The sequence below is a fragment of the Ctenocephalides felis genome, unplaced genomic scaffold (genome assembly GCF_003426905.1).
Source record: "Ctenocephalides felis isolate EL2017-DRISC unplaced genomic scaffold, ASM342690v1 CF-g0.4_SCAFFOLD_01170, whole genome shotgun sequence".
Classification (NCBI taxonomy): Eukaryota; Metazoa; Arthropoda; class Insecta; order Siphonaptera; family Pulicidae; genus Ctenocephalides; species Ctenocephalides felis.
In genome coordinates, this window is record NW_020537324.1 from 318,499 (window position 1) to 334,594 (window position 16,096).

Here is a 16,096-nt window from a genome sequence, read left to right on the forward strand (position 1 = left end):
TCTGTGATATGCACATAAGTGTAAAATAACATAAAATGTGTAGAATATACTATTAAATTTACAACTTGACCAAAACCAAATTTAAAATCCCATTTCCAAATATATTCTGACTTTAGCTCGGGTCATATATCAAAATAAACTTTATTATTCAAAAGCTAAAAAGCGGAGGCCAATAAAACATTATTGTCATTGCTGCGTCTGGCCCTTATCCATGCCTTTCCGTATTTTACTAATAATTTTTTACAACTCGAAGAACATTAACTTATTTACACACAGAATTCTCGTAGAAATATATGCGCAGCATTACGTGGAAAAATCCCAAAAACATCGTAAAAAATCTCCAGCACGGTGTATTTCGTTAACGTAAAAAATAGTTACGCAAGGAATTCGTTTTTTGGGTAATGTGTTCCAATGCAAGAATTTTTTTATGATTTTATACCTGCCCGCTCGCCTATTTTACTGCATTTGCCATGCATAGATGAATTTGGATATTATGCTTACGTTTGCAAATCCTGAATAATGAAAAGATTCACAGCTTTCACACGTCTTTTTGTATTCGCTTCCGTAGTTGGTGAATATATACATATAATGCTTTTTATGAAAATCATAATATTGTAATCGTTTACTATAATTTACGAAATGACACATTTGAATACGAGGGGAGAGGACACTTGCAACGAATTCACAGTTTTTTGTATAATAAATGGGATAAAAATATTATTTAACAAAATAGTATATTTTTACTTTTAAAGGACTATTTTGAGCTTCTCTGTGGCTTGTTGCGAAGAGCTTTTATCTGGCAACCGAAGTTGCAAACTTGATATCGAGCAGTAGTAATATTAGTTATCAGTTCAAACGACACTTGCAACGAATTTACAGTTTTTTATGTTATAATTGGGATAAAAATATTAATTAACAAAATAGTATATTTTTACTTTCAAAGGACTATTTTGAGCTTCTCCGCAACTTGGTGCGAAGAGCTTTTATTTTGCAACCGAAGTTGCAAACTTCATATCGAGCAGTAGTAATTTTAGTTTTAAGTTGAAAATTTTGATTTAAATGATTTTGCTATTAAGATTATGTAATAATAATTTCACCACACAGAAAAAAACAACCGATAGTCTTTTAATAACACTAGTCTAATAAATCACATCACAACAGTTCATAGAACACTTAATTCTAATTACTGTTTTTTAAAAATTACTATTTTTACAGATTTTTAGAATATTTATACCTATTCAAATAAATAAAATAAATAATTAAAGAAAACATATTTTGTTGTAGTAAATATTTTTTCCCAATTAGCACATACTGTACAAAATTATGTTTTTCGTTTCAACTATTTCGCTCATATTTATTTTTTACCCAAAAATAATTAATATTAAATTATAATATAATTATATGACTAAAATCGAACTTTTACTTTTGACATCTGTATATGATACATCTACTGTCCGCAGTATATCGAATCGTTGGGTTATCTTTTTCTCAAGGGCTGAAGTAAATTCGCGATATCGAAAGAGTTCCAGCAATTGCAATCAGAAGAAATCACAGGTTTGACATTTCAGAGAATCGGCACTCACACGAATAACAATTAACATTAAATGAGTATTCCTGAAAAGAAAAAAAAGGTGGAAGCGTTGCCTCTTTTCTCGGCGCTGATTTGGTTGAAGGCGCGCGCATGATTATTCTCGAATGTGTAAGCGCGCATATGTAATTTACGATCGCATTAGAATCTTTTAAACTTATGCGGATGTTAATTATTAATGCTAAAAACCACTTATGACTCGTAAATCAAATATTACTATAAATCAATCCAATGTTAACGCGTGAACATGATGCACTCTACTAGTGATGAAAATTGTTTGTCGATAATAAAGAATATTTACGTAATTGTGCAAAAAACACACAAGACACATTTTAGTTCTTATATATTTTATATAAAAAATAGTTTTAAAAAATTTAAAAAAATATTAATTTACATAAACACATTTTAATTACAAAAATTATTAATTTTTATACTAACACATTTTCAGTTTATGTTACTCTACTAAATTTAGTAATTGTTTATAAAGTGATAAGAACTTTCTTATAATCCAATAAAAATTGACTGAATAATTGATGAAAATAATTACGTAAATAACGATCCTATATCTACGATTTTTTGGCGTCCTGGTTGCCTCTTTCTGATATTTCATAAATTTTATTTAAAAGATAAACTGATTTTTTCCAGTAAAAAAAGTCGAATATGGCTTAGATATTTTCCAAAATGTCAAAAATTTATAAACTAACATGTTGTTAATAAAATCCGATGATATGGAATATACCAGCCAATTAATTTTACATTTCATTTCATTATTTAGTAATATTTACCAGTCTCTGGATTTTAATTAATCGGTCTCTGCATTTTACTTATATATACTTTAGGAAATGTATCTTGGTTAATTCATTTGTCAACTTTTCTTTGTATTTAAAAAAGAACATTTCTGATATTGTGGATATATTCTATATCCAGAATATGATATCAACTAAAAATGAGGTCGTTAAAAAATCTGATCATATGTGGTACATGCTAACATTCTAATTATACACCCAATTTCGTTTAGTAGCCAAATTTACTAAAATTTTAGTTTGGTACACGTTAATAATAGTAAGCAAATGCTTATTTTTGAGTTCAGTTGTCAATTAGAAATATATATTTCAATTTTCTTCTATTTTTTTTTTTTTTCTTCTATTGTGAAAATTATATGAACAACCATGCTGTTGAAAAAATCTGATGGTGCGTTTTTTGTCTAATTTTATACCCAAATTTGTTTAGCAGCTATACTTACTATAATTTTAGTTAGATTTTTGCATTTTAATTATAGTAAGCTAAATCGTTAATTCAATTGTCAATTGTTCTTTATCAAGAATATGTCTGTTATTTCGGATGTATTCTATATCCAGAATGTTTCTAAAATATCTTCTAAAATGTGAAAAATATGAGCATTTTATAATGTTAATATGAGAAATATAATCGCTAATAATTTGGTGTCATCATCCTTTTATGTAGTAAGTAAAAGTATTTTGGAATATTATTATTATTTTTTTACATGTATCTATTTCCAATCAAAATATACATTATTTTTTAAGACAATTTACTGGTCTGTATGCCTTCGAAGGGTTTATCTTTAATGAGATGTCTCCTCTCTTTTATTTTTTTTACATTTATCTTGGAATATAGGTGCAAAATATAATAGTTCCACGTGGAAATAGCCCTTTCCTGGCATTTGTGCATCAAATTAAATAATTGATCATCAATATTAGAAAAAATTTCATAAACAAAAGCATATCACCCGTTGGATTGTTGTCTAAAAAGCATCTTACGGATGGAGGTTCATCACAACAGCTCATAAAACTGTTAGTTCTGGATTCCGTTCCAAAAATAAGAATATAAAATGTGTAATTGTTTCTTCGATTGTCAATTTTTCTTCGTATTTTATAAAAAATGTGTCTGATCAGCCTTAGTGATCTGCTGTTTCGTGTTGTTTGCATAACGCTGCCGGTTCATGAAGAAGCATCCAGTAATTGTTTCTGTCGGATGTGCACGATAAGCGTATCGACCGCGTTAAGATTCAACCCGTCCGTCAAATTATGACAGAGGCGGTTTTAATGCACTCGTACACCTTAATGAACTTTTTAATAAATAATAAATTATTCGATTTAGGCATTAAGTAGTAAAGAATTGATGATAAAAGTCTGGATTTTTATAGATGCTTCGGATCTGTTCAATCTGACTAAAGCCTACTTGCTTGGAGTAGCAAAGAATTTACTATTTAGATCCAAAAAATCATATATCAATTTATATTTTTACTAATATTTTTACGAGTGTCCAGCAAATATGTTTCCTTGTCAATCAATCTATCTAGTAATCTGTTTGTCATATCACACAGAGATCAATGAGGAAAACGAGAATTGGATTTGGAGTAACTGATCTTAGTCAGTTTATTTTCTCAGGAATATTCTCTGCCAATCTCTACCGTCCGACTGTTTCTCACGGCGTTGTCAATTCATATAACTCCGCGAATATGATTCAATTAGTTTTCAATTAACCGCCTTATGTGTTCTCTAAATTTAATTGATTTTCGATATTATTGCCTGTGATATAATTTATCGCAAATTGGCCGTTCTATAATTTATACCATCTTTGCAGGAGGGATTAATTAATTTTAAAAATAATAATGTAAAAATGGATAAACATATAAACAACACTACACAAAATACACTAAGATACAATTATTTTATTATGTTTCTGTTAATAAAATTTCAAAATTTTTTTTGTGGTCATGGTCAGTATACAAAATTAGGATATTAAAATGATAGCCAACAGTAGACATTTTAGATCTGAGATTTAGGATAGGATAAAAAAGCGGATTACACTAGTTAAACATTAATTACTCATGAACAAGGTAAATCTAGAAGTCATGGTTTTTCATCTCATTTAGTTGTATTTACTGCTACTAGATCTTTGGCGAGTTGATTTAGGTAATGCTTTAGTCTTCCCTTGTACTTGGTTGTACATCTTATGATCTTTTTTGTTTCTTGATGAATTAACAGACTTGGTGAAATACATCTGGTCGCCCCTAATATTTGCTGGATCATTTTTCTGAGAATTTGTTGTATATATTTATGTTGTTTTTGCTTGCACTATTCTAAAGCGATATACTATATGTCAATTAGCTCAAAGATTTCATTATAGATCAGAATCTTATTAGAACTTGATAGTTTAGATTTAAAATCTAAGAGCCAGTAAAGTTTTTGTAGATTTTTTCTAGTGCAAACTTTTATCTTTTATAAGAGTCTCCTGCCCAAATAAAATCTTAAGACCTAATACCTAATTTTCTAACCTTGGTGTAATGTTTTCCAAGAAGAAATTTTGTTAAATTTTTCCTAATTCAATTTCATATAAAACTTTTATTACGTGAAATGTAGATTATATAATTATTATAATTATCATAATTTTTGAATATTGAATAATTCTTTTATCTTTTACCGACAATCCATAAATAACGAGTGTACTGGCATGTCCGAATGTTTTATTGTGTATGCTAAATTTATTTTTACCCATTACGCAAAGCTTCTGGAATTTGGAGATTCTTTAATATGTGCATAGAATTGAATAAATTAACAAAATTTTAATTTTAATTGTACTCTTACCGTTATGTTACAGGTTATAATTAATATATATTTTAAACATTTTTTAGTTTATTCATTTGTAATTGTTGCGGTAATGTGATGTAATTTATTGCAAGGCATTAATAATGATTTTATATTCTGATTACAAAGTTTTGAATTTAAATTGTGATAATTTTTAGTTAGATAATTATGAGGTGGTTGGATGGCTATCTGGGAGATATATTAATCTTAATAGTAAAGGACTTTATCTACATCTAAATTGCGAATTATAAGTAGTAAAATACTAATTATCATGTTTATGAGTGCTAGGAAGATTTAGTAGCACTATTTTGAAGTGCGTTGATAAATTGATGAAATTGATCTCTATTTTTAGAAGTTCACAGAGAAATCCAATAACAGATTATTATTATAACACAATTTCTATACCAAAAGGTCGACTGCCAAAATATCTTTCAATATTTTCATCACAAATAATTTCGAGCCATTAGTTTTTTAATTTAAGTGCCGAATGTTTCCATCGAACATTTATTTAACTTTAATTCTGTCTATTAGAGCTAATTTGTGTATTGGACGATAGAATAAATGTGTAAATATTTTGGATGATTCATAGTACATAACCATCACTTTCATAAACAAAATTCTTACCGTTCGTTGTCTTTAATTATCTTTATAGAAAAACTCCGATGTTCGTATTTAATGAGCACAGGTGAATAAACTACAATTGTACAAGAAATTTCTACTATTTACGCAACCATGTTAATTTATCAATATCATACATTTCCGCTAAGTAAAATATCAGGAAAGAATTATTTAAAATACTATGGGGATGGTATTTGGGAATAATTTATTAAGGTTTTGTATCTTTAATGTTTTAGTCACGTGTCTATAGGAGTTTTATCGTTTTTGAGCAGGTAGAAGAGATCAGTCGCATCTTTAGCTTTGAAAGGAGCACGCGTCAGTGCGTTCCAAACGCGACTATTATTTTTTAGGAGATAAATCCTGGTAGAGATAAAACCGCACGTTCTATTGCAAGGTTAGATAATGAGCACCTGTTTTATGATATTCACAGAATTCGTAAAATTTCCTGAATATATAATATAATTGATAAACACAGAAACACAACGATATTTTCAACTTACCGTAAGGGAAATTCAAAAATTGGAAATAATTTTTTTTTATATGTTAATGTTTCTGTGGTTTCTGAACATTTTGGCATACCTCAGAAAAAATTGATGTATGTGGATATAATATTTTGTCCACGATTTCGGACACACGGATCAACCGTTTTGAATGATTCAAAAAGCATTCGATTCCTATTGCTAGTAAAACGTGTTGATTACTTTTTGGTAAAGACAGGTCCACCCTTTTAGAGATGCGGAGCAAAAAGTGTAAAAATCAGCAGTTTTTGAGATAACGCAGCATTCGATAAGAATGATTTAAAAAACATTCAATTCGTATTGGCGAGAAGATCTGCTGATTAGTTTTTCTGCTAAAACAGTTTCAACCGTTTCGGAGATACAGAGTAAAAAGTGCAAAAAATGAGTTATTGAGAAAACGGATTTTCTGATTAGAATAATCCAAAAAACATTTTGCTTGCGTTGATAGTGTGAAGAAATGAATAGTTTTTGGGGTAGCCAACAAAATTTATTTCAAAATTAAAAAAAAATATTCCAAATTTGATTCCAAAAGATCGAATTAATTGCCAAAAGATCGAAAATGATTCGGATTTTAATTAATTTAATTTAATTCCAGCTGAAAATTATAAATTCATCAAAGCAAAATGCCTTAAGGGACGATGCCATGCACCACTAGTTTGATGTTTGATTAGGTATTTTTAATTAAAATAATAAATCATTTCCCAAAATAGCTACAATTATTTTCTATTTACAGTTAAATTAATTTTTAGAATGTTTGTGCACTATGATAGCTTTGATACAGTTGAGCTTCAACGAATCGGAACAAATAGAAGCAATTACAATTATGAGGCCGACCGCTTATCTGTCCATGTTGAATTAAAATTCATCATGAATATAATTTAATAAATGTATTGCGTATACCAACGTATAAACAGAATGATAATCCTCGTAAATGAGCATTGGAAATTGTTCTAGTAACTAGAAATAAAATTATAAAACATGGGGATAGTGGAAAAAGTTTTGGTTTAGTTGCAGTTATATTATAATTTCTCTATATTCCACCACTGGTCTATACTAACGAATAAGATAAATAAGAATAGTTGTTTCTATCGTCCATTGTATTGATTATTCCTAATGCCCCATCTTTTGTTGATCAAGTTTCCAGCATCCCCAGTAAAACTGCATTCGAGTGGTCACTTCCACCCTTGTACGAATTCTACCCCAAACTAAACTAGAGATGACCATTCCCTATTAATACTCCTACATATCCTTTAGATGATTCATTTGATAAGTCTTTGTACAATTTATGCTATCGACAAAAACTATCATAAATAAGAGAAAGAAATCATATAAATATGAGCAAGAAAAATCACAAGATGCAAATAACTGCAATATCCTTATACAAATAATTATTCAAGTTTGTACATTGTACTATATTGCTTATAGCAATCCGAATATTTCAAATTTTTGTCTATAATTATTTCCACCGCGCTTTGAATATTAATTACAATAATATAAAAGTACCCGATTCCACCGCTGTGTATTTACATAGGCAGTTCGTATTTCAAAATCTAAGCCGCTGCTTTAAGAAAAAATGCATTCCTTCTAAATTATTACTTTCGGCTCATTAGAATAATAATATTTACATCTCTAATTGCATCATGGAATTGTACAACTGCACGAGCATTCTGTATTAACACGTAACACAGTGAATGACCAACGAATCCCATACAGTATAATATAAAGGTGTAATTATTTGATATTTTGTATGCTTTGTAATTTTATTAAAAACCGATTGATTTTGTAACTAACATAAAAACGCTTAGAATAATTCAATTTTAACATAGTATTGAATATTTATTATTACAAAATCGAATTTCTGGCCGCTCCTTTAATAAAATCCCCTGTTCCACCGTACTTCAAAGACCAGCAAATATATTCCATCCATCTCATATACGAGCCGACTATTTTTAAATTTCAAATAGATCGGACGTTTTTCTCTTAGATCACTTTGAATCCATAATGTCCTGCTTTTTATGCCCCTGTTCTAGTGAAAGGTACCCACATGCTCAGTTTAAATTTATTCGAATTTATTTGAATTTCGAAACGATGCGGTCAGTGTAAATATTACTGAGAGAGCAGACGACGCCGGGCGTCTACTCTTTACCTTTGGCAAGAGGTTTTAATATTCCCTCTTTTCTTTATATTTTAAATGCACCGCTTTTTGGTTATACGAACTCTTAAGAATATATTCATATTAGAAAATAGAATGCGTTTTATATTAAAAAAATTAGTTATTATTGTACGGTAATGGATACATTCTAATATATTTCATTTAACAAATATAAAAATATTTAAATATTTTCATGTCGTTACATATTTGCTATTATAGATCTATTTACTTATTTTGAAAATATAATTTATATTTATTGTCATGATTACTCGACACAAGCAAAGTTTCATAATTTGTCTTTTTTCTCACAAATAAATTAACAAGGGAAACTTTAAACTTACTCTTTTGGGATTTTTATGAAACTTTGCATGACGATAGAGTTGATAGTCAAAATGAACTCTTTGAAATATTATAGGCCTATGATGAGTGGTTTAATTATGAAAATTCTTTAAAGATTCTGCGCGCAGATTGTAAGGTGTGTTCATGGCTTCTAGTACTTGCAATTTCTTAGGATTTTTTTTAGGAAAAATAAGTTTTTATATAAAAAATAAAAGATAAATATAAAATTAAATTTCTATATTAGCAAATTCTATGGATATTATCTTTTAAGCCTTTTTGAAATATTAGCAGCCAAAATGTTTGGGCTAATTAATCGGGGAACACTGTTAAACATAAAACATCATAAGAATATAACGTTATTAAAATAGACAATTCATTGAATAGTTTAATTCAAGAATTATTTAAGTACATATTTTACTATATTATACAAAATAGGAAAAATGATACACAAAATATATATAGAATGATTAGTTAGTCCGTTCTGCTCTATCTACATTACCTACGTGTTTCATTATAAAAAATGATATTTTTCACGCACTAAAATAATTATTAAAATGTCGTACATTATTATTTCATTTTCTCAAATAAATCAAAAAATAAACTAGCGTAAACAAAACTACAATTTGTCTTGTAAGTGAAAGTATAATTACGAATATCGTGATTCAATTACTCATGACGAAAATAGTTTGACATCACAATCAACGCAATGATGATACCAAAATATATTTAATTTTAATAAATACATCATCAACTTCTTAATATCTGTTCACACACATCAGGTAATAATACTCATTTGAAAAATACCGCGAGATGTAATTATATCATTAGACTTATGAATATGCCGTTTCATTAAAATGATCTATAATTTGACGCTATTTTTTACTTGAAGAGAAATATACATATATAAATAATTTATGGAATTAAAGAAAAAACAAGCGGGTATAGATTAAGTGAACAGATCCATCAAGTAGGTGTAACCATGTTTTCATCTTTATTTCAAATTTAATGTCTTAATTAGATTTTTTTGTTATATATGCTACAAAAGTACGGTAATAGACTTAATAAATATTAATTAATTTTATCACCTAATGAACACATTAAAATAATTATTTGATCAAGCTATGTAAATTCAATGGAATATTTATATTCGACCAAATAAATTATGCATCGATTAGAAAGTAGCTAATTCTGATGATATATGTTGATGTTTCATTAGAGCATGAAGTTTTTCTCATAGAAAATCTTAAGTCATTGCTATTAATTATTGTTAATTACTTGTGATTATAATTTAAATTTGTATTTAATTTCGTTGTAAGATATATGTACATAATTTATTTGTTGTTTTCGAAAGTGCAAAGAAAATTTATTGAAGCGTAAGAATAAAGATGAGGATGATGAAGCTTATATAAAATTGGGTTAAGGGATGCAAACCGTAACGTAAAAAAACTTCTAAGATATAAAATACTTATATGAGCTCCTCAATTTTTTTATGATAATACCGAGCATATAAATTTTCATATCACATTCTTCAACAATCCCCTAAAATGATTATTATGTCCCATAGTCTACTAACCTGTTGCATTTGCGTGCAATTTCAGTCCCACAAGACATAGCCTTATGTCACCGCAAAAAGTTTAAAGTTCAAGCATTTTCACGCTGTACTGGATTTATATTACCTTGTAACGCACAAGGGTAGTTTTTGAAACACCCGCACCCTCGTCATTTTAAACATATGCGATAAAAGAAACTTTCAAAAAATCTACCTACTGAAAATGTATATTTTCAAGATTTTAAAATTTATTGATATTACAGTTTTTTTCATTTATTTTCTTGGTTATCAATTGTACCATTTGGTTACAATGTGTTAAAAATATATAATTTGATTATATTTAGTAATCAATGCATTTTTTTTGTTATTTTGCAATTGAATTTGAAGCAAATTAATATATATAGAATTTAAAATTTGTCGATAATAATAACACGAGCCGAAATTTAATGATTGTACTATTTTATATTGTCTGACAAAAATGATGCACTTGCGCACTTCTGTTTACTGCGTCATCATATTATAATATCATGCAGGACGGTTTACTTGTCCAATTGAGACATAAAATATTTTAATGTTGTTTAAGATCCTATTAAAAAACGCCTATTACTACATACTCTTATTATAAAAATCTTCTAGCTCCTCCAAAAAAATTAGCCATTTTTATTATAGCCAAAAATTAAAACATCGAACTTTCAAACGTTTCACCACTAACTCGATATATCTAGTGTAGCAATTAAACTTTTATAATAAATTTAATTCACGGCTGTGGCAACTTGATATCAAGCAGTTCTGGCAACTTAATCTAAATATGTTTGAAGTAAAAATAGCCTTCAGGGCCAATGCTGCAATCACTATTAGAAATATTCAATAAAAAACACACCACAAAGACAAAGGAATTATAAGGATTATAGGATATGTTATTATTTAGGACAGTATTCTGATATTTTCTACATTAGGAACTTTCCTTATATAAAATTTCTATTTCCATTCATGTTATTTTATTAATATTAAGAATGAGTATTCTTAATCTGATATTTTTCTGAATTTCTTTTCTAATACGCTGTAATTTTACTATATTTTATATTAGCTATCAAACAGCTTGTGAGCAAAAATGATTTCGTAATATAGTGCCGATATGAAATATGAACCTGTCACAAGTCGGGCGATTTTATAACCTTTCAAGATACACCGTCTGCGTCAGTCTTGATGAAAACTGTAAATTATCGCAAAAATATCGTGAAAATAATGAAGAAAAACTTCATTCAGCTCTGAACTGAAGCGACGAGCGATATTAATCGCGAAATGATTAAAAAGAAAATAAACTCTGGACGTCGCGTCGCGCAACTCTGTGTCAGGACTATTGATAGTTTTATGTGGGAAATCGTAAATCTTTTGCACTGGAAGTTTTATTCAGGGATTAATTTTATATTAAAAAAAATATATTACATAAAAATTTTTTTATGAAGTTGACGCGCTTAAAATTTCTTATTGGTTCAATAGTATTTCAGACAAGAACAATATTTTTCATAATATTTCTGACGACCCGAATGTCACAATAAAAACTTATATATACTTAAACTAAAAAAATTAAATTTAAAAATAATAAATTAAAAAAATTTCCTATTTTAAATAATATTTTCAATAACCCATTTTCAAATGTGTAAATTGAAACAATTTCATTTTTATTAAATTTCTTCATAAGACCATTTAAAAGTTTTTTGATCTGAAGTTAAAACGGTACCAATCGAAACTTTCTTAATAACAGACATAGAAATATAACGTGGATCGTAAGCAACTTAAGTGATTGTGTGTGAAAAGAATTAATAAGAGTTTGTTTGATAAATATATCTGGTAAGAAAACTATAACGGCTATAATTTATCTAGGAAAATGGACAATATTCATCTGGGTGGTATCTAATTGAACTCAGTTATGTATTTCTTTGGATAAAATTTCTAGGCTTTTGAATTGAAGAAATCATGGACTAACAACATGGTTTAAAAATATTTAAATGAAATAATTTTATACATTTTGAGACTGATAACTTTTTATGAAAGCTTTTATACAAGGCAACCCTCAATATATTAAATTTAATAAATTAATGTATTCAAATAAATATTGCTGATATTGTATACAAAGAAAAGGTGTATCTTGGTGTCTGATAAATTAATCTGTAGGTATGTCTTATCTATGAATTTTGGTTTTATCCAAAAAGCTCTGAAATTTTACTACGTATATTTATATAAATGTAGTTTATGTGAATGTATGTGAATATATCGTGTGTTGGGTATAGAATTTCTGAAGTCATCCAATAGGATGTTACATAAGATATTGTGTCGCAGATGTGGTTCCGTTACAATATTGGTCGCGTGCTAAAAGGGTTTGGGTTTGGGGGCCCCTTGGTAATAGATTATAAGTTGTGACTCGTGTCTTTTATATATCCAACACACCTCACATAAATCGATCCCGATCATAATAGAAAGGAATAGTTTCTCCTTCTATAATATATACTTACATACGTCGTTATTCGGAATAAATATTTATAATAACACATAAAAGAATAGTGAGAGCAATGTTGAGTAATTGGACATGACTAATTTGTAGTGAAATAAAATTTACTATTCAAGTTCTTAAGTAAGAAATTATTTTCTAAGCTGAATAATGAAATTTCAAGTTCTTTTTTCCCGAACATCTCAATCAGTATCTTTCTCCAACTCGATAATTTATCAGGAGATAGCAGGAATTCAAATAGCCTCATCTCCGGCGGTCGGGGTGTAAAAATAAGAAGCTTCACAATCCTTTTTGTGTTTTATAGGGTGTGAAAGAGACTGGCGTGGGTCAAATCTATTACAGGCGGGTATTTGAATAAGCTTCAACCCCTTGGGTGTACTATACGATAACACCCTGTGTCCGAGGCTTGAGCACTTGATAAACGGCTGTCCGGACAGCTCACCGCACTAACGGAAATCAAATGTGCTCAAATGAAATGAACTGTGGTAAAGGATAGAATATTTTTTATTTAAATTTGTATGGGGAAATTATTAATTTATTGATCGACAAAAAAAAACATATTTCTATAAATAGTAGTTAGCTGGAATTATATTTTAGATAGTATAATTACTGAAAATCGAATTGAAACATTTTGCTCTATATTATAACATTTTCATATTTTTGTTATTTTAAAGTTTATTTTTATTTTCATTAGACGGTACTAGTTTTATTTTACTGACTTGGCATTAAGTGATTTGAATAAAAACAAAACTTTGAGTAAATGTTCAGTGATTTTTTCTATTTTCACCCACGTACTTTACTAGTGCGACAACATGTTACGACACTGATAAAAGCACGGTAGCCGATCGTTCTGTGACAAAAGTATAAAAATGACCCTTTCCCTGGTCGTATCGCGGATGTGAGCACCTCCACTGGTGTTTATAAGGGAAATAAGGAAATAATGGAATAAAAGAGGGGCTGTTTAAAAGGACTGACCGAAGTCCTTGAGTTATCGTCCCGTAGTCAGGCGCGCCGCATGTGCGGACTATTTCTATATGCCGAATGAAGGGAATCGATGGTGTGCCAAGTTTTTGTCAGAAGACGAATTAGATAGGCGTTCGGAGACTTCATTATGTTAAGTGTTATGTATGAGATAGAGAACTTTATACGTGATAATTTGGAAATGGAGTGATATTTAATGTAATAGAACAGTAACTTATAGAAATACACTACGCAAAGAATTTATAAATATGTAAGAAATATCTTACCGGGTGATGCTGGTAGACCTAATCGTTCTCTAAGCGCTTGTGGGTTTGGTATTCTCCATGGTGATGACGTCGGTTCTTCTGGCCAAAGTTCACCTGAAAATAAAATTCTTAATTTAATACTACAGAAACAAATATTTTACTAATATTTATTTTTGTTCATAATTCCTTTACCCAAATTGATAATTCGATAGACGACATCTTCGATTCCCATTCCTATGTTATCTTAACAAGTTCAAAGGTATACAACGGCAGTGGGTGGAAAGTTCAATTATCCCCGCCAAATTCTATTCAGAATAATATGTACGTCTCTCGTTTGCCCCCAACTACCCTCTTTGTGCAAACATCCGTTTTGCACAATCAACTTTCACAGACACACAGGCCACGATTCATGGATGCAGAATTAATGCGCAGATATAGACTATTCTTCTCAAATGTAATGAATCAGAGGAAAAATAAATTTGAAAGAGAAATACTACATGCAATGAAGAAAAACGATGTTTAAATTATTATACCTCTGCCTTAAATGTAAATCTAGTTTTACAAATGATTTTATTTTTATAAATTTTGAATTCTTTTGTACATTATGGGCTTTAAACTATTTTACACTTATGCTATTCACGGCTTCTGAATACGAGTATATTCAATTACAAGTATATGGTCATGAAAGTGTATTGGCGTGGATAAAGATAGCTCCTTAGTTCCTTTTCTGTGAAGACATAGCTACATTTCATTTCTGCCTTTTTACCCACCTTCGACCATTAAATCTGGTACCGGGAAAGATTCATTCCGGCAGTGAACAGTGTTAAGCGCGCACTTCTTTTCCATGAACGAATGACGCAATAAAATCGGAGAAGGTGTGATTGGAATAGAGATCGGGAATGCGTAATCAATTAAAGGTACTAAACTCAAAACGCACTTAAATCAAAGGTTTATTGCTTTACGATAGAAGGATAGACGATAGACGAATTCTCAAGTTGAATAAAAATACTAAATTTATATTGATATTAAATCATTCGCGTAAAATAGGAAAAAGAAAGCGAAAAGAGGAAATAAAGAAAGATGCTGAAGAGCAAATAGAGGTTCGACTTGCGGTAGAGGCTAATTAGGTGTTATGTCTGATCAGAAACATGAACTCTAACAATGTGACAAAAACAATGTGGAGAGTTTTGAAGTGGACAGGCAAGGTAACCAATGAAGAAGTTTCGAGAAGAGTGGGCGAAAGAGAGAGCTCTACCGAGCACTATTTGAAGAAGAATGCAGATGATTGATGAATTACGCGAGAAAAGAATATACAGGGAACTGAAAGCCTAATCACAGTCCCTTATATTGTGTTTACTAAATTGACCATTCGATTCGAATGGATCAAAAAGTATGTTGTTAAGATAGATTAAAAGTGTATAGAAGTTCGTGATTCACCGAGATGCTGCCGAACTCTATTAAACCACTTGCACTTTGTCGAAGGACCAGATATACTTAGTCGGTGGCTATATCAGACCGAATAAAGATATTATTAATAAAAGATGATGAATAAATGTTTAATTATTGTGTATTTGAAATATTAAGACTTATGGATGTTAAATGTTATTGATTTGAATGTCCATTTAAGACTGATTAAGATTTAAGATTTTGGGACAGGATGTGTGACAATGAAAGCGATTATTTTATCGTTTTAAATTATATAATAAGGGATATGGGTTTATTACCGCTATCCTGCATGAAGGCAACAAAAATATAATAATTAGACCAGGGTTGGGAATGAGGCGTTAACATATTGATTTTATATAATCAAATCTGATCAGAATTAATGTTATGTTAGAAGTTTTATTTATTCATTTATTCATAGGATTTTTGCTGAATAATGTTGCAGCTTTCAAAATGTCAAATGATTAAGTAAATTTCAATTTATTCGTCGTTTCTGGAAATTGATGAAATTACCGATCTGATAAAATAAAAATATAAAATTTTATT

General features: G+C 29.3%; 1 protein-coding gene across 1 annotated transcript in view; it reads right to left on the bottom strand.

The window, feature by feature from the left end:
• The window catches only part of LOC113365822 (protein nubbin-like), a 368,699-nt gene that overhangs the window by 20,551 nt on the left and 332,052 nt on the right, over positions 1 to 16,096 (bottom strand). The window contains exon 3 of the mRNA XM_026607366.1: positions 14,129 to 14,221. Coding sequence (XP_026463151.1) covers positions 14,129 to 14,221 — 93 coding nt within the window. The remainder of the gene's footprint in view (positions 1 to 14,128; positions 14,222 to 16,096) is intronic.